General features: G+C 41.4%; 1 protein-coding gene across 10 annotated transcripts; it reads right to left on the reverse strand.

Annotated features, from left to right (window-relative positions):
- Nucleotides 1–1,766: 1,766 nt before the first annotated feature.
- On the reverse strand, nucleotides 1,767–24,477 carry LOC133487116 (serine/threonine-protein kinase Nek5-like). 10 transcript variants are annotated; one of them, XM_061793174.1, is made up of 23 exons: nucleotides 24,372–24,477; nucleotides 22,900–23,036; nucleotides 21,793–21,889; nucleotides 21,621–21,718; nucleotides 21,339–21,422; nucleotides 18,657–18,727; nucleotides 18,451–18,537; nucleotides 18,327–18,381; nucleotides 15,366–15,479; nucleotides 15,188–15,256; nucleotides 15,000–15,054; nucleotides 12,485–12,564; nucleotides 12,285–12,349; nucleotides 10,183–10,332; nucleotides 8,528–8,606; nucleotides 8,346–8,459; nucleotides 8,195–8,275; nucleotides 6,317–6,409; nucleotides 6,155–6,235; nucleotides 5,730–5,982; nucleotides 4,586–4,708; nucleotides 4,426–4,507; nucleotides 1,767–3,427 (listed from the first exon to the last, which is right to left on the reverse strand). In XM_061793174.1, the coding sequence occupies exons 2-23, from the start codon at nucleotides 23,029–23,031 to the stop codon at nucleotides 3,268–3,270; spliced, it is 2,223 nt and encodes a 740-aa protein (XP_061649158.1). In that variant the 5' UTR covers nucleotides 23,032–23,036; nucleotides 24,372–24,477; the 3' UTR covers nucleotides 1,767–3,267. The 10 variants fall into 10 exon arrangements, with proteins under 10 accessions (XP_061649158.1, XP_061649161.1, XP_061649156.1 ...); XM_061793177.1 differs by having other exon boundaries at nucleotides 24,292–24,425; XM_061793172.1 differs by lacking the exon at nucleotides 24,372–24,477 and adding an exon at nucleotides 23,633–23,727 and having other exon boundaries at nucleotides 6,317–6,406.
- Nucleotides 24,478–25,517: the final 1,040 nt, after the last annotated feature.

A 25,517-nucleotide genomic window follows, 5' to 3' on the forward strand; every position in this document is an offset into this window, starting at 1 on the left:
GAGATAGGAGAGCCCGCCTCAGAGAACCCACACTCTGCTTCCCCTTGGGAAGGCGTGTCGGTGGAATTGAGGAGGTCTTCGAAGTATTCTCCCCACCGACTCACAACGTCCCGAGTCGAGGTCAGCAGCGCCCCATCCCCACTATACACAGTGTTGGTGGTGCACTGCTTTCCTCTCCTGAGACGTCGGTTGGTGGACCAGAATTTCCTCGAAGTCGTCCGGAAGTCTTTCTCCATGGCCTCACCGAACTCCTCCCATGCCCAGGTTTTTGCTTCAGCGACCACCAGAGCTGCATTCCGCTTGGCCAGCCGGTACCCATCAGCTACCTCAGGAGTCCCACAGGCCAAAAAGGCCCGATAGGACTCCTTCTTCAGCTTGACGGCATCCCTCACCGTTGGTGTCCACCAACGGGTTCGGGGATTGCCGCCACGACAGGCACCGACCACCGTACGGCCACAGCTCCGGTCGGCCGCCTCAGCAATGTCCACTCGGACTTGATGTCCCCCGCCTCCCCCGGAACATGAGCAAAGTTCTGTCGGAGGTGGGAGTTGAAACTCCTTCTGACAGGGGATTCTGCCAGACGTTCCCAGCAGACCCTCACAATACGTTTGGGCCTGCCACGTCGGACCGGCATCTTCCCCCACGATCGGAGCCAACTCACCACCAGGTGGTGATCAGTTGACAGCTTCGCCCCTCTCTTCACCCGAGTGTCCAAGACATGCGGCCGCAAGTCCGATGACACGACCACAAAGTTGATCATCGAACTGCGACCTAGGGTGTCCTGGTGCCAAGTGCACGTGTGGACACCCTTATGCTTGAACATGGTGTTCGTTATGGACAATCCGTGACGAGCACAGAAGTCCAATAACAGAACACGGCTCGGGTTCTGATCGGGGGGGCCGTTCCTCCCAATCGCGCCCTTCCAGGTCTCACTGTCATTGCCCACGTCCCCCAACAGAACAATGGAGTCCCCAGCGGGAGCGCTCTCCAGCACCCCCTCCAAGGACTCCAAAAAGGGTGGGTACTCTGAACTGCTGTTTGGTGCATAGGCACAAACAACAGTTAGGACCCGTCCCCCCACCCGAAGGCGGAGGGAGGCTACCCTCTCGTCCACCGGGGTGAACCCCAACGTACAGGTTTTAAATCAGGGTTCAAATTATGGTTTGAAGTTAGGGTTAGGATTCAAATCAGTGTTTGAAACAAGGACTAGGGTTTGAAGCCAGGGTTAGTGTTTCAGACAAGGGATAAGGTTTCAAAAAGGGATGAGGGTTTCAAATTAGGATTTCCAAATCAGGGTTTGGGTTTCAAATTAGTGTTCCCAATCAGGGTCAGGCTTTCAAGCAAGGGTTTGGGTTTCCAATTAGGATTTCAAGTCAGGGTTAGGGATGAGGTTTTAAACAAAGGCTAGAGTTTCCAAACCAGGGTTAGGCTTTTAAATGAAGGTTTAAGCGTTCCGCTGCGACGCTCACTGATTACATTACACTCAGCATCATCATGGTATCACAAGAGTTGCGGAGTCGCTCGCCGCTGCGATGTCATTGGCTTTAAAAGCCTCCTTAAGTTTCAAACAAATCATGCACATTTTTATGTTTTTTTGGGGGGGCCGTGTCTGAGGACTATGAGGTGCGGGTGTCTGACCTGGACAAGAGCTACCGGGAGCAGGAGTTCTACTGCCTCAACCTGGAGGCCAACCTCCGCCTCCTCGAGTTCCTGATGGCCAAGATCACCAAAAGGCTGGAGAAGACAGAGCTGGTTTACATGCAGGATAAGATGGACGGGGACGTGCACAAGGCTTCGCAATGGAAGCAGCTCTACAGGAATGTCTGCAAGCAGAGCCAGGCCAGATACCCGGACCAGGAGCCCGCCTGGATGGAATGGAACCACGTGGAACCTCCCTTCAGGGACCTTGCGAGCGGGGCTCCACCTGAAGTCGCCGGGCTCCAGAAGCTCCTGGACGATCTGGAGGAGTTCCAAACAGGGTGTTGCTGTGGGACATAAGCCTCCAGTCCAGGACAGGCTTCCCGGGTAGCCTCAGGGATACATGGGTGCGGGTGTCGGCGCGGCGCTGGTGGGTTGTCTGGTCCTCGCCAAGGTGGTTTCTCCAAATGGTTAGAATAGCTGCTGTCCCGCAATCCAAATCAGGCTTTGGTCAAATGTGCATCCAAATCGCACATGAATAAAATGTTTGCAAAGTGACCACAGTGTAGATGTTTCCAACTGTGTAAATGTCAGTGGCCTTATGCTTCCAAGTGTCAAATTAGGGTTTCAAATTGGGGTTTCAAACCAGAGTTAAAGTTTCTAGCCTCCGTTAAGGTTTCAAATTAGTGTTCTAAGCCAGGAATAGGGGGTTTCAAATTAGTGTTCTAAGCCAGGGATAGGGTTTCAAAGCGGGGTTTCGAAGTGTGGTTTGAAGCCTGGGTTAAGGTTTCAAATTAGTGTTCTAAGCCAGGGATAGGGTTTCAGACAGGGGTTTTAAATAAAAAGAAATTTAGGTTTTAAATGGGGGTTTAAGTCAGAAATAGTGTTTCAAATGTGGGTTGCAAGCTTGGGTTACAGTTTCAGATTAGTGCTCTAAAACAGGGGTACAGAAAAATCTATGGGTTTCAAAATAATGTTTCAATTCAGGTTTGTGGTTTCAGAGAAGGATTAGGGTTTCAAATTGTGTTTTTTAAGATAGGGTTAGTGTTTCAAATTAGTTCCCTAAACCAGAGCTACGGTTTCAGATAAAAGGTTTCAAATTTGGGTCTCAAGCCATGGTTAAGAGTTTCTAAATAAGGTTTCAATCCAGGGTTCTGATTACAGACAAGGGGTCAGGTTTCAGATTGGGGTTTCAGGCAACGGTTGGGTTTTCAAGCCAGGGTTGGGGTTTCAAATTCAGCTTTTGGTCTTGGTTTAGGATTTCAAATTGATATTTCAAATTAGAGATTTTAACCAGGGTTAGTGTTTCAAATTATTGCCACATTGTCACTCTCCACATTGTTACTCTTCTTGTATTATTGCACACGACAATACTGTTGGGGCAACCGCACAGTCTTTAGGTTGCACGTCAGTTTTAATTGACATCCGCCAATTTTCAGAAGACACACAGGAAATGACGTCTACCCAAACAAAACAACTGTGAGCTCTATTAACTGCAAAGATTTTAATGGCAGTGAGGAGCCCACCTTGGATCAGTTTTTCTATAATTTTTCCGCTAACTCAAATCGAATACTGCTTGATGTCCAAATAAAGACTAAGACTAAAATGAATCACGAGTCTGTTGTGATCTCATGCTAGGGATTCTCCTGGAGCGCCCCCTTCCACCGCCACCGCTCCATCGGGAATTTCCGTCTCCGTGTTAGCGGTTGTGGCGTCCTCGGCAACAAACAAGTTCCCCATGGAGTCGGACAGCGCCTCCCTCACTTCGTCGTCCGACTCCTCAAAGTTCCTGAAACGAGCACGGAATACGACAAAGTCAACTGAAGGCCATTCGCTAAAGGTGACACAACAGAAAGATCGGGATTTATCTGCTTTACTCGTTTCAAATAAGGGTAAGGGTTTCAAGTTAGGGGTTTCGAGCCAGGGTTTTAAACAAACGTTAGTATTAGTTTCAAGCTAGGATTAGGGTTTTAAACAAGGGTTAAGAGTTTCCGAGTAGGGTTTTAAACAAACGTTACGGTTTCAAAGTAGGGTTTCAAACAAGGGTTAAGGGTTCAAAATTTGGGATTCAACCAGGGGTTAGGGTTTAAAATGAGGGTTTCAAGGAAGGGTATGGGTTTAAAAGTAGGGTTTTCAAACAAAGGTTAGGCTTTCAAACAAGGTTTAGGGTTCCAAAGTAGGGTTATTAACAAGGACTGAGGTTCCACAGTAGGGTATTAAACAATGATTAGGGTTCCAAAGTAGGGTTTTAAACAGGGTAAGGGTTTCAAACATGGGTTAGGGTTCCAAGACAGGGTTTCGAGCCACAGTCAGGATCTAAAACAATGGGTATTGTTTTGCCATCACCCTGTCTCAACTTAGAAGTCACCGTGTGTCAACTTACGGCGTCATCACCATGTGTCAAATTAAAGTTCAGTGTGTGTCAATTTCATCGTCACCCTGTGTCAACTTCCATCTCGTCGTCAACTGGTGTCGTCATCATCTTGTATCAGTTTACGGACTGTCACCATGTGTCAACTTACAGTTGTGTTGACCTTGTGTCAACTTAAGAGTTGTCAATTTATGTGCTGTCATCACCATGTGTCAACTTAAGAGTATGTCTCACTGTCACCTTGTCTCAACCTATATATCATCGTCACCATATGTAAACTTACCTGTCGTCGTCACCTCATGTCAACTTGTCGCCGTCATGTATTAACTTACATCTCATCATCATCTTGTGCCAACTTACATCTCGTCATCACCTTGTGTCAACTTACGAGTCATCGTCACCATGTGTCAACTCACGTGTCGTCGTCCGACCTGGGCTCCAGCACCTCTTGGTCCATCTCCATGTCTGAGCCTTCCTCCTCATCTTTCCCTTCAGGGGCTGAGTTGAGAGTGAAGACGGTTAACAGTTGGTGCTGACAACCAGCACATTCTCAGTTTTGTCATGCTGATTTCTGACCTGCGCTCTGAAAGTCCACAGTCGACGACATGAGCTTGGCCTTAGCCAGGGCATCCAGTAAGGACTTGGGTGGTCCTGAGACCCACTGCCGGCGACCTTCCTCCTCCGCCTTCTCGTCCTCACCTGAGCGGACCAACAAGGCTCTTTCAAGCAAACAAACTCATATGGAAGCACTGTTTCTGATCAGTGCGTCACATCTGTGTTGGATGGACAACCTATGGTACCTGAAAAAGACTTGAAACCCGGAACAACTGGACTACCACAACTAATGAGCTAGAATATTAGTTCATAGGTTCCAGAAGTTGAGTTTTAGAAAAGTGCTTCAGGTCTGTGTTACATGGAGTCCACTAACTCTGCCACCTGTAAACCATTCTTCAATTTCAACACCATAGGACTACAAGGCTGAAAGAGCCGTTATCCGGTGTCAGAGGTTGATGGACTCTATGCAACACAGATATGAAACATTGTCAGAAAAGTGCTTATATAACTCTATAGAGTATAAATATATACTATATATATAAAAAAACGACTTATATCAGTAATTCATAGGAAGGTAAAATCTTTAAGTATTTTTCATAAGCGCTGTTTCTTAGATGTGCTACAAGTCTGTGTTGCATGAAGTCCACCAACTTCTGGCATTAGTAAATTGTTGTTCCAGCTCAGTCAGGACCATTGGACTACTACTAATAGTAGGCTGGAAGATCAGTCCACAGGTGCTAGAAGTTGAAAAACATGTTCTGAGAAGTACTTGACATCTGTTACATGGAATCCACCAACTTCTGGCACCTGTCAACTGCTCTTCCAGCCCAGCAGCAGTAATAGTCGTCGTCGTCGTCCAATGGTCCCGCCAGACATTAATGGAATCCATTCTTCTGGCTCAGTATCATTGGACCTACTAGTACTACTATAGATTGAAAAATCAGTTCAACGGTTCCAGGAGTTGAAAAAAATAAATGAGAAGTGCTTCATGTCTTTGTTACATGGAGTCTACCAAAGGCTGGCATTTGTGAACTGTTCTTCCAGCTCAGTCAGGACCATTGGACTACTACTAATACTGGGCTGGAAGCAAAACAAATGTGAAGAAGCCCTTCGAAGCAACCCAATCTTTCTTCTACAATTTCTGTGACAAAATAACAAATTAGACCTGGCTTAACTTCCAGCGTTGCGTGGGAGTCCATGCGCACCAGAGCCTCCATCAGTGTCTCTGGTGGTCCCTGGCTCCATACCCTCCTCGGCTTGGCCCAATCACCGAGCTTGGTTCCCTCACCCTCCTGTGAGTGGACCATCTGGTTCTGACGGTCCAGTTCCAGTCGGCTTTTATCCTCTGGGTTCTTCTCGTCGTCCTCCTCCGAGGTGTCCCTCACATCATCCAGACAAATCTCAAACATGATTCCCTTCTGGAAGATGCCAAAGAATATTTCCATGATGGTTTATGCAGGGGATTTTGAAGTTGGAGGAATTTGGTTTTACAACAAGGACCATAAAAGTCCTGGTTCTGAACTAGACTAAAATACTTTTGGGATGCGAGAAAGACCAGCATTGATTCTGTTTTGGTGTCCTTCAAGTCACCTGGTTCTTGTGTTTATTCTTCAGCTCTCTCCTCTGTTTTCGGTTCTCCTCCCTAATCTTCCTCAAAGCCACTTCCATGTCCTGCATAAGACATGGTATCTGTAAAGCCATAAATAAATGCCTTACCCCTAACAGATGCCTCATTCTCTCTGCATTGTTTACCTGCCCAGATTGAACTTGGTGTTGTTCTTTGGTGTGTGTAGTAGAAGGTTCTGCTTCTTTGTCCAGGACAAAGATGTCATATTTGTGTGGCTGCTGATAAAAAAAAATTAAAATACAAAAAATACCCACAGGGTACATAAATACACATACAATACACAACTGTCTGTGTGTGTGTGTTATCAACGTGTCTTGCATGTGTTACTGTTGTCTAACATGTTTACATGTATTGAGCATTCATGTGTGTAACGTGTTACATTTGCATTAACTGTGTCACATGTAAAATATTTGTATTGTATGTGTGTGGGTTAGATGTGTTACATTGTCCAACACACCTGAGTTACGTGTTACATTTATTTAACAAGTTTATACTTTTTCAGTTTTTTGGTTTACACTTGTTACATTTATAGATATATTGATCGTGTTTAACAGTGCCTTCTATCAGTTAACTAAATAACTAGGAGCTGACACAGCACAGCACAGGTGGTCTAAACGCAACACTTACCTCTCCGTTTACCATTTGGGAGCCGTGATAAATCATAATCTGTAAATCATACCTGTCACACTGCTGTTATATTGTGTTTTGCATTATTTTAGGTTTCTCAGTGACATATTTTTCTCTGTATTCAGGCTGTATAGAAGTAGGCCTGTGCTGTTAGCCGCTAAGCTAAAGCTAATGTTAGCCTAGGTGTGTTACACAGGTTATAAGGGATGTTGCTCACAGTGGAATAATATGTTATGTTTATGCAGGAGCACGTATGAACTTTAATTAGTGTATATGATGCAGTTTCACAAGAAAAAAGATGATAATGATACAAATAGTCTGCAGTAAAGACAAAGGCGACAACAATGTGTCCTTTTATTGCTGGAACCATTTAGAATAGATGTTTAGCTCACTGTCTAGGTTACGGACTTTACACTAATCAAGGGCAGAAGAACATTTGTTAACACGCGTCTAATTATTAAACCCCTGTGTTGCATTTGTATAATGTGTGTTAACATGAGTGATACATTTTCTAAGGCTGCCAAGATTAGTCGACTAGGTACTGTGACGTCGATGATCAAGATCATCGACAAGTAATTGAAAAAGTTGCTGTCATAGTTTTTTTTTTAAAGCTTTGTTTCTCTCTCAAAACGGCCTATATCCTCCCACTGCTTGCTGTTGTCTGCGAGCATGCTGGAGCCTATGCTAGCTGACTGTGGGCGAGAGGCGGGGTACCCCCTGTACTGATCGCCAGCCAATTGCAGAACACATATAAACAAACAACCATTCGCACTCACATTCACACCTACGGGCAATTTTGAGTCTTCAATTAACCTACCATGCATGTTTTTGGAATGTGGTGGGAAAACAGAGTAGCCGGAGAAAACCCACACAGGCAAGGGGAGAACATATGCAAACTCCACACAGACAAGGCCGGATTTCAACCCGGGTCCTCAGAACTGTGCGGCAGATGTGCTAAGCAGTCGTCCACCGTGCCGTGTCTACTTTACTATTATCTTTTTTTTTTTAGTATGCACATATCTTAAACACTTCAAGCTGGAAGCTAATGATGGTTATATAAGAGCAGCTGCCTGCTGGTGCGATAAGGTGCATTTTACATATGATCTAATTAGTCGACTAAATGCACACATATTCAGTGACTAGTCGACTATCAAAATAATCGTTTGTGGCATCACTAACACGCGTTGTATTTGTTACCGTGTGATACATTCGTTTAACAAGTGTTGCATTTGTTTTAATGTGCGTTACATCTGTATGTGCCTGTACTACATGTTACTTGTCTTAGACTTGTCTAAACTGTAACATGCTACATTTGTCAAATGTTTTGTTACATTTACGCTACATGTGTTACAATACCATTCAACTGTTATGTGTACCTCTGCCACAGCTCTTAACCTCATCTGTTTCATCTCCTGATGATATTGTTGTCTGATGACATCCAGCTGCCTCAGGTACTCCTGTAAACACACACACGATTAAAGCCCCTTTGTTGCTAGGCAGAATTTGTGGCATTTCACGACTCTTTACCTGCTGGCTGTCCTGCTTCGTGCCTGGAGGTGCATGCTGGGGTTCACAGGGTCGCATGTCGCCTTCCCATCTCCCAGCTGGCCTGCAGCCCTCCGCCGTGCTCGGACGCAGACCCTGACAAGGCCGTAACGCCATAAAATATTCTGTGAAGAGTCCATTAAGGGATAAACACCGTAGCTCACCAACTGTTTCTCTGCCCTCAACTTGTACTGGCTGGCCTCCTGCCTCCTCTGAAGGTACTCTTCACGAGCTGCTGCCACCCTGTAATACACAACAGTATATTACACTGGTGTGTTACATTGGTCCAACAAGTGTTACATTTGACTAATGTGTGTTACATTTGTCTGTAATACAAATTTGTCTAACATGTTACATTTGTGTAACATGTGCTACATGTTTTGTCAGTTTAACAAGTGTGCTACATTGGATGTGTTAAGCATGTCAAACATATGTTAAAGTTGTCTATAGTGTGTTACATATGTTGAACATGTTACATTTGTATCATGTGTGTTAGGTTATTATCACGTGTTATATAGGTCTGTGTTAAATCTGTCACTTGCCTAGCATGTGTTACGATTTGTTCATCTTCAACATGTCTGTCACATTTGTGTAATGTGTTTACATAATGTTACGTTCAACACACATAGGTTACATTTGTCTAACTGGTGTGTTACATGTGTTAAATTTATTTAATGTCTCTTGCATGTGTTACAGCTGACTGGCACGTGTTACATTACACATTTGCATCATGTGTTACGTTAATACAGTATTTGTTACACACATATGTCCAACGTGTCACATTTATTTATAGCATGTGCGTTACGTTTTACAATTAATGTGTTCCATGAGTTACATTTGTCGAACGTGTGTTACGTATTGAATTTCATGTTATTTTCACATTACAAAGTGTGTTTCAATGTATAATATTGCACTTGTTACATGATTGATTCATACAGTGTTTGGAAAGTTCACTTTCTATGCGAACTAGTCCAAAGTTCAGTTTTTTTTCCCCCCAATATGTTGCTGATGGGCTATTTCCCTAAATTTAAAATTTAATTTCCTCATTGTTGCCACCCATTCAGTCTGCACTAGTAGCCAGCTGCAGCTTTCACCCTCCAATCCCAAAAACATGAGGACAAACTTGTAGCTTGAAGTCTTTTTTAAATGAGGAACTAAAACAAAGACAGGACTTTTGTCCTGAATGCACAAACAAAAACAGTGTGAAAGGAACGATGGTGAAAGATGATAACTGCATTTCTCACAACTCTGGCTGATTATATTGACAAAATATTTGATCTTAGCTATTCTTATAATAAAAAATAAAAAATCAATTCCATATTATGATCATATAGTTTTTACTAACGCATTCTGATACAAATAATACTTTTCCTAGTAAACAATTTTTACAATTGGGTACCAGAGAGCACATTCACTCCCATTTATGTAGTGTCACTGAATGCACCACACGCAGCTGCAATGTAAACATGAATGGCGGCTGCGGCCGCACTGAATCCGTTGTCAAATGCAGCGTTTTTACCCCGACATATGAAGGCTCATATATATTTTGTCCAGTTGGGTTTTGTCCTGGAAGTCCCAAAACAAAACCTGGCACTCTTGAATGAAAATGAACTTTCGTTTGAAAACCTTTAACAGACGCCAGAATGAGCGGGTTCTCAATAATGTTCATCAGGCAGAAATTAACTAAGTTCAAATCATGTTTGCCCAAAATATGAACTAGTCCATGAACTTTCGTGAACTCGTTCAGGTACAACACTGGGTATTGGTGTAGTATGTTACACACAAGCATGCAAGACGCAGCCTGGCTTTGGCCACTCACAGCTGGTAAGGTTCAACTGGAGGAGCGACATAGTCTTCACACAGCTCACATGGAGGAAGAGGATGATGAAGAGGTTGTGCTGGAGGAGGAGAGATGTCTTCCCTGTGGAAGGCGTCCAATTGGACAAAGTATTGCTGGTACTGTCCAATCCTGTATCAGTAAAACAAAAAGGAATCCGTTCAAAGCGGTAAAAAAAGTAATCGGACTCTATTTTCGTAGACAACGGCGGGGCACAAATGCAGGTGGATTCTGATTTTTGTGCAAGAGCAAGGGTCGCTGTCCATGTTTGCAAATTTGGCAGACCAATCTGTGACAAGCTGGGTGAGTGTCCCTGGAAATGCGCCCGTTGGAGTAAAAATTTAGTGGCAGAAAGTCGGTCTGAACTTAAACCTGCTCAGACCACGTCTATGTTCTCCCACTGGTCTGATGCGATTTTGGTGAATTTGATCCGGGCGCAGACATACTGAGCTCTGTGGACGTATTTAAGTTACCTGCGGCTATCACAAGCTCATTCTGTATTTAATAAGGGTACCCACTCACATTGTCTGTGAGTGGGGACAAGAGCGGTTACAATGCTCCACTCATGCACGGATTGCTGCGATTCGCACAGAGAATGGTTAATTACTTTCCTGTCTATATGACTTGGCTAAGTGTTTGTGTAATCCATCCATCCATCCATTTTCCCTACCGCTTATCCACACTAGGGTCGCGGGCATTCTGGTGCCTATCTCAGCTGACTGTGGGCGAGATGCAGGGTAAATCCTGAAGTCATTGCCAGCCAATTGCACGGCACATATAAACAAACAACCATTCACACTCATATTCACACCTATGGGCAATTTAGAATTTTCAATTAACCTACTATGCATGTTTTTGGAATGTGGAAGGAAACCGGAGTACCTGGAGAAAATCCACGCAGGCACGGGGCGGACATGCCAACTTCACACAGGGGAGGCCAGATTTAAACTCGACTCCTCATAACTGTGAGAAAGACGTGCTAGCCAGTCGTCCTCCATTCCACCCGTTTGTGTAATCAAATAATTTAAAACAGCCTAATACAGTGGAACTTTGATAAAACGTAACCTGATATAATGGATATCGGATAAAACGGACCGTCGAGACTGAACAATGTGTCGAAAATGTTTTTCCATTTGTCACTTAAACTGCCGCTGACAATGTCTGTGAGTTCCAAAATTGGCCACTGCTGTTTACTGGCACCGTGGCGCAATGCAGACAGAGAATGGGACTGATGTATTACGGGTCACAGATTTACAAAAAAAATATGTCCAATTCCAAAACATGTGCCTTCCATGCCCACGTGGCGGCCATGTTGATTGTGGGACATTGACGTGGTGGCCATGTCATGATGGATATATCTATTGTCTCTGGAGTCTGGAACATGCTATTTTTGGTACAGTAACCGTTTTCTTTGTCAAGCCTTTCGTCTTTGGCAACGAATTTGGAACTAGGAAGCACATGAATTCCTCGTGGCTCATGAAAGCAACTCGCTTATGATAAGTAATGTACATCAATAATGTCACCATGACCAAGCACACCAGCGTAGTAAGTTTCTATAGAATGTGAAACTTTCAAACATTTTCAAGCATTTAAAAATATTTATTTACAATGTTTGTACTGTACAGCAATATCGATGCATTTGGCCTCAAGAAAAAGTGTTTCAATTCAACAGACAATCGGCTATATCGGACAACCCCCCCCCCCCCCCCCCCCCCCCCGTCGTTATTAGTCCGTTCTATCGAGGTTCCACTGTGTTAATGCTATTAGATTTTGAGGAGGAATCCGATTAATTAGCAGATAGGCCAGCATTTATGCTGTCAAATCCTTTTCGGTTTACGGTAGGGATGGTGGAAGCCACTAGCGTGCCCTCATTCAAAGGGAATAAGAGGAGCCGCTTTGTTTGGCGGTGACTACAGTAGGCAGTAAACACTCCCACGGCGGCGCAACCCAAGATTTGCCAGCCTGCGCTCGTCTACAAAATTACCAACACCGGTCTAACTGCCTCTGGCACAGATCTGCGCCGCCCGCCGCATAGGGCTTACGCCGTTCACGAAAATAGAGCCCATTGTCATATTTGAGCCCACTTTTGGTGGTGATCCCCCGTGGCGTCTCCTGCTGCAGGCTGAGGAAGTTGTCCTGCTCTGTGGTGCTGTGCAGACGTCACAAAAACAAACTCAACTACAAGAATGTGTTCCACATGTCCTCTTTATAATGATTTGGACTTAACGTGATGTACGTGTTCATTTCTCGTTTATTAGGTTGTGTGAAACATAGCAGTTATTACCATGTAGTTAGCAGGGCTGCACACTCTCCATTCTGGCTTGACAGCAATTTTCTTCACTGCCGCTTTGTACTTCTTCTTGTCTACATAACACAACAACGACTCCATGTGTGTTACGTGTCTGGCATATGTGTTACATGTGTTTAACTTGTGTAGTGTCTAACGTGTTACATTTGTTGAACTTGTGTGCTACATGTGTTACGTTTGTTTGAAAAATGTGTTAAATTTCTATCTGTAACCTTTTGTTAATTGTGTCTAAGTGGGTGTTACATATGTTTATCGTAATGCGCGTCACAAGTGTCCAATGTGTGTTACGTCTAACGTGTTACATTTGTTTCAAATGTGGGTTGCATTAATTACATTTGTCTAACATGTGTGCTACATGTGATCCATTTGTTTGGAATACGTGTTACATTTCTTTATGTGTGGTTACTTTTGTTACATTTGTCCAATTTGCTTCTAACGCACGTTACATTTGTCTAATACATGTTACAACTGTCTAATGTGTGTTACATTCCTCTAACGTGTGCTGTAGTACATTACATTTGTTTTGAAACCTTTTTACATTTCTTTGCAGTGAATGCAGCCCAACCTAAGCAGATTCACTGTCCAACATTGGCCGAGGAGATGTTAAGAAGTTGGCCTTATTGCTTTTTTCATTACGTACATGATTACAGTTTCACTCTATACATGGCTGCATATAAAATAAAATACAAATCAATACATCAATATTCCATTATACTTGTAGGCATAGTAGTTTAAAAAAATATATTATTTTTTTTTTTTTTTTTTTTTACTATAAGTGCTAAATAGGATTTTTGTTGTTTTGCAAAATGCATTGCTACTGTGAACTGTGAACAATCAAGATTATTCCTGCAGCTTTATGATCTGATGATTGTGTTTTCCTTTTTTCTATGGAGTATGTAATAGATAATAGATAATAATGTAAATGTATGTAAAAATCCCACTGTTTAGTGGGAAAAAAAAAACAAAAAAACTAGAGAAAACGGTTCAGCAGCTGAAACCATCAACTAGCTGTCTTGACTCATTACCATCTGACTTTTTCAAAATCGTTTTGAACTAGCTGGTTTGGAGCAAAAAAAAATTGCTCAATTGAGTCAGGCGAGTTTCCTTAACCTATTCAAGTAGCTGCCACTAAGCCATCTGTAAAAAAGAGAATGCTGGACGTTTCCATGTTAGCAAATTATAGACCCATCTCATATATCCCCTTCATATCCAACATTGTCGAGAAAGTGATTTTTAATCAATTCGGCAATTACTTGAACTCAAATGCGGCATTTGACAGAGTAGATCATAACATATTGGAAACGTGGGTAGAACTAAATTGAACAGTCCTTAAATGGTTCGGATCCGACCTGGAGGAAGAGTTACAGTATTTCGTAACCATTGGAAGTTTCCAGTCTCATCGAATGGCAATAACATATGAGGTCCCTCAAGGGTCGGTTCTTGGACCCCTCTTGTTCAGCCTGTATATGCTACCCTTGAGTCAAATTCTTCAGAACCTTAATGTTGACTATAATAGCTATGAAGAGGACACACAGTTATAGCTAGCAGTGTTTCCAGATGACCCCAGTTCAATTGAGGTGTTGTGTCACTGTCTGACACAAATAAATAATTGAATGAACCAAAACGTCCTCTAATTAAACCACAACAAAACCGAGGTAACTGTTTTCAGCAGTAACACATTTTTTTTGCTGGGAGTAAATACCTGGAGTCACGCTATCTAAAAACCAAAGACCAATTCCGAAACCTTGGTGTGGTGATAGATTCTGACCTGACTTTCAGTAGTCATATCAAATCAATTACTACTAACTGAAGAACATATCTTAAGTGAAGACTTGCATGTGTCAAGCAGACCAGGAGAAGCTCATCCATGCTTTTATTTCAAGTAGACTTGACTATTGTAATGGTCTTCTGACTGGACTCCCCCAATATACAGCTGCAACTGATTCAGAACGCTGCAGCTCGGGTTCTGACCAGAACAAAGAGGTCAGATCATATTACTCCAATTCTAAAGTCTCTACACTGGCTTCCAGTCAGCTTTAGAATAGACTTTAAAGTTCTGCTACTGGTCTCTAAATCATGAAATGGTTTCAGTCCTGAATATATGAAATAAATGCTATTGGAATATAAACCCAGTAGGGCTCTGAGATCTGCAGACTCAGGTCAAATAATGGAGCACAGAGTCCAAAGCAAACATGGTGAAGCAGCTTTTAGCTGCTATACTGCTCACCAGTGATGCCGTTAACACCGGTAACGCCAAAAATACCGCCATTTTAAGTAATAGCAACGTAACACGTAATGTACAAGCTATTACCATTGAAGTGTGTGTTTGTTTACTGAACATTTTATGGTGGAATTGATGACGCAATGTGAAGAAATTTAACAATGTCTGTTCCACGTGATACGTATTACATGAGTGTTATGTGACTTGTCTTCTATTATTCTTGAATGGATGTTACATGTGTACTTGTAGTTACATGTGTGTGTGTGTTACCTGGTGTTGTTTTACAGGCGTTGGTGGTTGGTGTGTAGTTATTGTGACTAATCTCCTGCACACACAACATTAACACACACACACACAAAAAACATCATATAGACAATGGTCTCAGTTTTGGAAGGAAAAAAAGTGTGTGAGGAGCTAGTAAAGATTGAAAATAAAAGTAGTCAAAGACAAAGTTGTACCTGAGTATGTTTGTTGAGGAAAGGACGCTGGAGGACGGAGGTGACGGAGGGACGATCGTGAGGGTTCACCTGAACACAACACAAGTAAACGTGAATGACTTATGCTGAAGTCATTAACATGCGTGGCCAGCACACTGTAATAAATGACACACCCGCACACACAGAATCCATGTATGACCTTGAAGAGTTGCGTGATGAGCAGGCGAAGCTCATAGGAGTAACGCACGGACACGGGGTTGTAGCGCCCTCTGCAGATCTTACTGACCAACTGACTCAGGCTGCTGCCCTCAAACTGAACAGTAGACACATACACACATTCAGTAACGTGCTTTAAACATTGTAAATTGAGCTCTTCAGACGGGAACCTTCCCTGCGACCTTCAAAACAGCATTGGTAAGGCCCCTTCTGAAGATGAACCAATTTCGATATGAATGATTTTAACAGTTACCTACCTGTATCCAACTTAGCTTTTTTAAGCAAAATTCTAGAAAAAAAATGTTTTTTTTATTCAACTCACTGTCTTCTTAGCAAATTTTAATATTCTTGAAAAGGTTTTAGGATGAACCACACCACTGAGACGGCCCTCCTCCAAATTTTAGATGATTTTAGAGACAAGGCTGATAACCGTAAATTAACTGTGTTGGTTTTACTGGATCGTTGCGCTGCCTTCGACACTGTAGACCACACTATTATTTTTTAAACAGACTTAAACACCTGGTTGGCCCCGCTGGCACTATGTACACAAATGGTTCTTATCCTACCTCACCAACAGAACGTTTATGGTAAGTCTGGATACATGCTCTTCAGAAATCCATGAATTAACGTGGCGTGCCGCATGGATCAATTTTAGGCCCTGTCCTATTGACTATGTACAGTGGGTACGGAAAGTATTCAGACCCCCTTAAATCTTTCACTCTTTGTTATATTGCAGCCATTTGCTAAAATTGTAAGTTCATTTTTTTCCTCATTAATGTACACACAGCACCCTATATTGACACGGAATTTTGGAAATTGTGGCAGATTTATTAAAAAAGAAAAGCTGAAATATTACACAGACATAAGTATTCAGTATTGCATGTCGTGGGCCTTCTTATCCCTCAGAGTTGCTTTTATCCAATGAACCATCGCGGGCTCTGAGGTCCTCCGGTACTGGCCTTTTAGTTAGGCATCATTCCAGTTTTACGATGTTGTGCCGCAGACATTTATGTTTTTAAGACCAGGCTCAAGACCCACATTTATAACTTAGCTTTTAACTAATATTTAATTTACATTTTAACATACAGTACAAGTTTTATACTTTTTTTTCTTAATGTCTTTAATGTTGTAGTATTAATTATACTATTTTATGCCATTTTTACAGTCTTAGGTTTTTATTGTTTTATATGTTTTTTTAAGTAGGTTTATGATAATTTTATTATTTTTCAGTGTTCCCTCAGAGGGAGCCCTCTATACTGGGAGCTGTGGTTGACCCTGGCCATGGTCCTGCCTCATGGGGTCCTCAGTCACTATATGTGGCTCCCCCTACAGTGCTACACTGCGGCCCCATACCGGTGTCCTGTGGCCCCGTTCTGGTGTCTGCTCTTGGTGCAGACGCCTCCCTGAGATGGCGTTTCCCACTTGTTTTTTTCTGTGCCCAGTTGTAGGCATTATTATTTTCTTATATTTCACTGTGTGTGTGTGTGTGTGTGGGGGGGGGGGAATACATACATTTCTGCGCATGTATGTATCTGTGTGGATGAGGCAATTGATTTTAACTATGAAATGTACTTTGAGATACATATTGTATGAAACGTGCTCTATAAATAAAGTTTTATTTGATTTGATTCAGAGTTGGGGGGTTACTTTAAAAATTTATTCCATACAGTTACTTGGTACCGGTTAAAAAGTGTAGTCAGTAATGTAATCCAAGTACCACAACATTAAAGTAATATAACTTGATTTCTTTCAGATTACTCCAAACCCAAATATGATAAAATAAATTCAATATCAATAATAGATAGATAGATAGATAGATAGATAGATAGAGAGAGAGAGAGAGAGAGAGAGAGAGATAGATAGAGAGATAGAGAGATAGATAGAGAGATAGATAGAGATTTATATTGATCTATATATATTGATATATATTTTCTGTATTGTTCTATAAATGTTAAACATGCATGTTTTTGTAATGCAGGAATCTGTAATCCCAATTTTTAATAAATGTACCTGTAATCTGATTACATGGTGTTTTTTTGTAACTGTAATGGAATAGTTACCTTTTGTATTCTGATTATGTAATCTGTTACACATATTCCGTTACTCCTCGAACCTGCATGTGTTACATGTGTGGCAATTGTCTAACATGTTAAATGTATTTAACTAGTGTGTTACATTGTCTAACACGTTACATTTGTCTAACATGCATTAAGTGTTTCATTGTCTAACACACGTTTGTCTACTTCACGTTCTTCTGTAACCAAATTTCAAATTGTCTTCACGTTTAATAACGTTGGGTATGGCAAGCCTTTTAAAAGAAGAACGTTGGGCATGATGCTGGCCGGAGGTTGCATCTGGCGTTTGGACCATTTTCAACTGTACGAAAACTAAGCGGATATTTGAAAACTGGGGCAAAATTTTGGCAAATATTTTTTAGAAAACTAGGGCATGAGTAAACCGAGGTTCTACTCTATTGATATGATGTGTCAATTATACATTTATATGGTTAACCAGTCATAATGAGGGACTTTCCTCTGAGGGAAACCATAACTACAGTGTGGCCAGTGACAAAAATGAGTTTGATTTGTCCTACATGTTTTATGTGTTACACTCTTTAATATGTTACATTTGTCTAACGTGTGTTACAATTTTCAAAAAAGTGTTCTGTGTGTTAATTTGTCTAACTTGTTTTATTTGGGTCAACTTGTCTATCACGTGTTACATTTATTTAACAAGTGTGTTGCATTGTTTAACTCATCTTACATGTGTTAGATTTGTCTAACGTGTGTTACATTTATTTAAGAAATGTGTTACATGTGTTACATTTGTGCAGCGCGTATTGCTTGTGTTACATTTGTATATATGTGTATTACGTTTGTGTGTTGTTTCAATTATGCTACGTTTGTTACGTTACAGTCCTTTGTTTGTGTGTGTTGCAGCTTACTGGATGTCTCAGAGTGCAGAGTTCATAGAGGACGCAGCCCATGGACCAGATGTCACTGCACATACACAAACGCACCACGTGACTTTAATACGTTGTTGTTGTTGTGAGAGTTGTGTGTACATACGTTTTGTTATTGTAAGGTCGACTCTCGCAGATCTCCGGCGATAGGTACAGAGGGGTCCCCACACAGGTCCTGGCCAGCTCCAGAGTGCTACACACACACTCATTATGTGACATTCAGTCTCATTTGTGTGTGTGTCTGAGTGTGTATGTGTGCGTGCGTGTGTGTGTGCGAGGGTCAGTGCATTGGTGTGTGAGGCACTGACGTACTGAGTCAACATCCTGGCGATGCCAAAGTCACCCAGCTTGACTTTGACGCCTCGCTCCGTCAGGAAAATGTTCTACAACACAAACACACAAGTTAATAGACTCACTCAATAAGGGTCGGGTGCAGTGCGAGCTGGGCGGTGGCCGAAGGCGGGGACCTTGGCATTCCGATCACCGGCTACAGAAGCTGGCTCTAGAGACGTGGAATGTCACCTCTTTGGCAGGGAAGGAGCCCGAGCTGGTGTGTGAGGTCGAGAAGTTCCGACTAGATATAGTCAGACTCGCCTCCACGCACAGCTTGGGATCTGGTACCAGTCCTCTCGAGAGGGGTTGGACTCTCTTCCACTCTGGAGTTGCCCACGGTGAGAGGTGCCGAGCAGGTGTGGGTATACTTATTGCGCCCCGCCTCGGCGCCTGTACGTTGGGGTTCACCCCGGTGGACGAGAGAGTAGCCTCCCTCCGCCTTCGGGTCCTGACTGTTGTTTGTGCCTATGCACCAAACAGCAGTTCAGAGTACCCACCCTTTTTGGAGTCCTTGGAGGCGGTGCTGGAGAGCGCTCCCGCTGGGGACTCCATCGTTCTGCTGGGGGACTTCAATGCTCACGTGGGCAATGACAGTGAGAACTGGAAGGGCGCGATTGGGAGGAACGGCCCCCCCCGATCAGAAACCGAGCGGTGTTCTGTTATTGGACTTCTGTGCTCATCACGGCTTGTCCATAATGAACACCATGTTCAAGCATAAGGGTGTCCACACGTGCACTTGGCACCAGGACACCCTAGGTCGCAGTTCGATGATCGACTTTGTGGTCCCCCCCTCACCCCATCTACAAATAAGAACACGATTTGACTGTTGTAACGTTACTTGTGGTCAAATATCTAGACTGCCTATTGTTCTGCTGTAGTTCGCACCCCTATTTCCGTTTTCCATTTTGTTCCTCTGTCTGTCCCCGAAAACCCTTTTCTGTCCGGCTGCATTTTCTATAATTTTAAGAATTAAAAATTTACAAAATGAGCAGAGGGAGTATTTCAAACTACCCTGCTGCAGAGCAAAACTGTTTCAGCACAAAAGGCATACAGATCCACCATTCTGCATGGCCAGGCAGCTGAACCAGACAAGTTTTAATTTATTTTTATTTTTTTTATAAATTATTAAATAAATTAATAAATACCAAGATTTAGAACCAAAATGATGGAAATTAGCATAGAAGTGAAAAGTGTGAAATTATAGAAGCTAAAGAAACAAAAGACTCAAGGTCAATTAATTAATTTAAAAAGCTCATTATATCAAGGGTTTTTAATAATTATGAAATGTTTAACTAACACAGTGATCTACAAAATAGGTTTGAAAATGATTTAGAAGACCGGTGATTTATTTAAATACAGAGACTAAAGGAAAATGTCATTGTGAAATGTACTTTTTTCTGTAAAAAAAGGCAGAAAATATGAGATTTTTCTCTGCTGCTCTTCATTCGAATTTTGTGTTTTCAGGTAAATTTATGTGTACGTTTCTTTTCTCCTGTCGGTAATGACATTTTAAAAAACTGATGCACAATGACCACATTGCAGCACAATGAAGTCAACTGAGTTAAAGCTTCCTTTGATGAATTTGACAGACAGAAGTAGTTGTTGTGTGTCTTGCAATAGCCCGCCATTCCTCAGGAGGTGCTTGTGTGAAAATGATTAGGTTACAAAAATACTAAAATTTTAAAATCTGTTATTTCCTCACAAAAATAAATTTATTTTCATAAAGAATGTGTTTGAATATATTTTTTAAGTAATTGGAACCTTTTCAAAAAGTTTTTTTTAAACAAAAATTAAAAACTTTCTCCTAAAAAAATAACTTTAAAAGTTCTCAAAAATATGTTTTACTTTGAAAAATATATTTTTTGTATTGAATATAAATATTTAAACGTTCTATTTTTTTCTCAAAAAAAAAAAAAAAATTTAGAAAGGATTTAGAAATAAAATTACTTTGGTCTAAAGATTTGTTTTTTTCTGGGATAGGCTCCAGCGCGCCCGCGACCCTAGTGAGGACAAGCGGCTCAGAAAACGGATGGATGGATATAATTTTCCTTAAAAAATGTTCTTGTTTTTTCTAGAAATGGTTGCACGTAGGTGCAAATGTGAGTGTGAATGTTTGTTCGTTTATATGTGCCCTGCGATTGGCTGGGGACTAATTCAGGGTGTACCCCGGCTCTAGCTGGGATAGCCTCCAGCACACCTGCAAACGTAGTGAGGATAAGCGGTAAAGAAAATGGATGGATGGAAAAATGTGCCCCAAACTAAAACTATTGTGTTCTTAAAAAAATAAGAACATTTTTCCCAAAAATAAAATTAAATTTACTTCACCAAGAAAGTGATTTTATTTTTCCTGAAAAGGTAAAAAATGCTAAAGAAAATATATAACTTTCATTTTTTTCCCTCATTGATTTTGTCTAAAAATATGATTTTTTTTTTGCCCCCAAATTATTTTTTCTCAAAATATAAAGTTATATTCTGGTGAATAATTTTTTCGCCTAATTTTACACTTTGTCGTTATTTATTAAAAAAAAAAAAAAAAAAAAAAAAAAGTTTAAGCATTGTAGGAATTTGATTTGAGTGTGTATTTGAATGAGTCACAGGCGGAACGGGAAACAAAGCTGCTGCGTCTGGTTGAGTCTTATTATTCCGTTGCCGTTACAGTACCTGACTTTTAATGTCTCTGTGGAGGACCTTCTTGTCATGGATGTGTTTGAGTCCCAGGCAGATCTGAACAAACCAGGCCAGGATCTGAAGGACAATAAACAATGACAAAGAATTAAGAATAATCAAATATAAAATTGACTGAATGAAAGCAATTCCACCAGGGAACTATGTAAAGTGAATTAATGTGTTACAAATTGCATATCGATTGACATGATTTTTGTATGAGCCGGTGTACCTAAAGAATTGTCCTGTGTACCTAATAAATCGTCCTGCATGTAATACCTGCTGCTCAGTAAAGAAGACTCCTCTCTGCATGTTAATCTTCATCATCAAATCTCCTCCGTCGCAGTACTCCATCACGATGCACAGGCTGCCCCTGTCTACACAGACACACACACACACACACAGTAACACACCCACCCACACGCGCACACACACACACACACACACACACCTTGGAAGGAGCGGATGAAGGCGACAATGTTGGGATGTTCCATGTTGGACAAGAGCACCACCTCCTTCCTTGCCGCTTCCTTCTCCCTGCTTGACATCTGAACATGCGCATAAAATAATAATATTTATCCATCCTCAACGCCGCTTATCCTGTTCAGGGTCGTTGGAGCCTATCCCAACTGACTTCAGGCGAAAAGGCGGACTACACCCTGAACTGGTCGCCAGTCAGTCGTAGGGTACATATAGACGTGGACAACCGTTCGCACACACATTTTCAGAAATATACATATTTTTAAGGGACATTTTTATTTGTTTTAGGGGGAAAAAGTTTTGGAAATTTGAAAGAAATGTTTTTGAAATAAATCATTTTGGGGGAGAAAAAACTAAGGGAAAAAATATTTTTAAAGTAATTTTTAGGAAAAAAGTTTAAAAAACGCTTCATATTTGAGGAGTCTTAGGGAGAAAAGTGAAATTGTTTTGAAAATATTTCTGCAATAAAATATTTTGTTAAGATTAAGAAACAAACCAATTCTTGTTTAGAAAACAATGTTTTTTTTAGAAACGAAATACATAAAATGTTCTAAAAATGTAATGGCGGCACGGTGAAAGACTGGTTAGCACATCTGCCTCACAGTTCTGACGAGCAGGGATCAAATCCGGCCTTGCCTGTGTGGCGGGTACTCCGGTTTCCTCCCACATCCTCAAAAACATGCATAGTAGGTTAATTGAAGACTCAGTGAAAGTGTGAATGTGAGTGCGTACGGTTGTTTGTTTATATGTGCCCCGCGATTGGCTGGCGACCAGTTCAGGATTTACCCTGCCTCTCACCCACAGTCAGCTGGGATAGGCTTCAGCATGACAGCGACCCTAGTGAGGATAAGCGCTATGGCAAAGGAATTCATGAATTAATAAAAATATAATAATATTACAAAACTACAGTTATATATTTGAGGGCTACATTTATATATGTATATTGATATTTGAGAGAAAATGTATTAGTAAAGAGTCTAATAATTAAAAGTGGAATAGGCTATATGAATTCTATGTAAAATGAATAATGTAATATTATGTTGCTGTGTCAGCATGCATGCATTGATGGCATAGTGACCTTTGCGAGGTTGATCATTTTGGCCACACACAGCGCGCCATCGTAGTCATCACGGACGGCCTTGGCTCGCACCAAGAAGGCCTTTCCGAACGCACCCTCCCCGATTGGACGCACCACCTCATAGTCGTCCATCAGAGCTGAGGGACAAAAAAATACAACAATAATAATTTTACGAGTGTTAAGTCTCATCACCTTGTTTTTAGACAATTTTCACTTGTTTCAAGCTAATTTGTAAATGTTGGGCAGGGGAGTGTGTTTGTTTTCTTTAATACTCCACTGGCAATTTTGTATTTTTTGAACTATTTTTTACTTGCTGCGTCTAATTTTAATTAGTTTTGACGAGCAATAAAATATTATTGGTAAGATTTTGAGTTTCTGCACACCATAATCTTAAAAAAGAAGGGGGAAAAAAACACCACTGAATACACCCTATCTTGGCTTAAGATACTTCACGGAGACATTTCATATCATATCAGATATACTGGGCAAAAACTCTTTGCTATTCAATTAGCTAGCGATAGCTCCAAGTGCCCAATTAGCTTATTAGCTAAAAGCTACACAGGAAGCACCATTACAAGCCCCTGCCGAGTCAACGCACAGTGATCCATAATTCAAGCAATTCAAGAGGAGGCACTGAAGCGTCGCCGTGTGGTCAACTGTCATTTCATAGATGATGTCAGGGTTGGAAAATCAAACACTTCCTGGTCATTAGCGATAACGCAGCTGTTCTGACCAGAGAGATGAAGACAATACACCAGCATGCTGTAGCGGCCCAGCGAACCGACGTGCCTATGCGGCGGCCATGTTGGGATTCAGTCATGACTTGCTCATTTTTACTTTTTTGTCAATGCCCAAACTTTTGCTGTCCCCACATACACATTTTTTTTCAAAAATAAATAAAAAATCAAACAAACGAAATATTTTTGTTTCATTAATTTGAGGACGAATTCATAGGGTGGGCTAAGGCAAGTTTTGGGTGGGCTCAAAATAGGGCTGGCTTCGCCACTGATCTATAGTCAACAGAAATAACTCACTCGTTACTCATTACTTGAGTAGTTCTTCCACTCCAGACTAACTCAAACTTACTCGAGCAATTATTTGGAGGAATAAATTATACTTTACCTTGCGTTATTTATGTTTTTTAAGTTATCTAGTCTCATATTCATATACTGTGTATATCGTGTAATCAGCACTTTTGTAGTCCGAGTCCATAAACTATCCTTACATTTACCGAATAATACAACAGTTAAGCATTAAGTTTAAATGGAATAAATGTATGTAAACAATGTCATTCTTAGGTGAAATATTTGTTGAGTAAAACACAATTTATCGACATATTCAAAGCATAACGACGAAAAAAAAGTGTGTTGCCATGGCGACAGGTATACGCACCAGTCTAACTTCAAAGCTAAGGCTAAAACAAGTTCCCCGTGGTTTCCACGCTACCTAATTAAATCGAACAACAGTGTTACCTTTGCTTCAAAAAATATATATATAAAAAAAAAAGTATCGCGGCGGTCATGAGTGTGTTGACAGACTGAGTTTAATCGCCAAGGAGAGTTCAAAAGCGGAAAGACACGTAATAATACAGGAATTGATTAAAGGCACGGCATTCTGGGAGTTGTAGTTGATCGACGCTTAGGCAGACTGTCGACATTTGTGATATGAGGTAAAAAAGATGGAATTGAATAGAAAAAGTCCCTTTTGATTTATAAATGAAAGAACAGCATCAATGCCCCTTTTATTATTATATTTATTTTGTTTGTTTATTTTATTTGTATTTATTTATTTGTGCACTGATGCACAGTCATGTTGGATGGGAAGGGGCCATCTTCGAATTGTTCCCACAAAGTTGGAAATGTCCAAAATATTAGCCCTTGAGCACCAGTGAAAGGAACTCTGAATGCTTCAGCATACCAAGAGATTTTGGACAGTCAAACAGTTTGAGGAGTACTCCTTCCTGTTCCAACATGTCTGTGCATCAGTGCACAAAGCAAGGTCCATAAAGACATGGATGAGAGAATTTGGGATGGATGAACTTGACTGGTGTGCACAGAGTCGTGCCCTCAACCCGAATGAACACCTTTGGGTTTATTTCGAGTGGACAGTGAGCCAGGCCTTCACGTCCAACATCAGTGTGTGACCTCACAAATATGCTCCTGGAAGAATGGACTCATTATGTTGCTTATATACTGCATCCATCCATTTTCCAAACTGCTTATCCTCACAAGGGTCGCGGGTGTGCTGGAGCAATATTTTTTCTTCAAAATAAAAAAACAAATGTTCAGATACATGCTTTTTGTCCCTTTTTTAGTTGCAAGCTCTGCCATAACAACGTATTAAGTAAGCAATATTGTGACGTTAAAAATCGTCTTCCAAATGTATTATTTGTATCATCAATTAATTTAATTAGTGACCTAAATTGTTTCTAGAATCAGTATAACGGTGAGAAGTTCTGTTTGATCCCCAGAGTACTATATAGCTTCCCAAGATGGCGGCCGGTGTAAGACCGCTTACTTCTTTTGCTAATATTCCCAAGCCACGAAAAGCGGCCATTCCTCCTCAATCGCACGAAAAAAAAGCAATTATATGAGGAAAAATAATTTGGATGTTGAAAA

This window comes from Phyllopteryx taeniolatus, chromosome 12, assembly GCF_024500385.1.
Source record: "Phyllopteryx taeniolatus isolate TA_2022b chromosome 12, UOR_Ptae_1.2, whole genome shotgun sequence".
In the NCBI taxonomy this organism is placed as follows: Eukaryota; Metazoa; Chordata; class Actinopteri; order Syngnathiformes; family Syngnathidae; genus Phyllopteryx; species Phyllopteryx taeniolatus.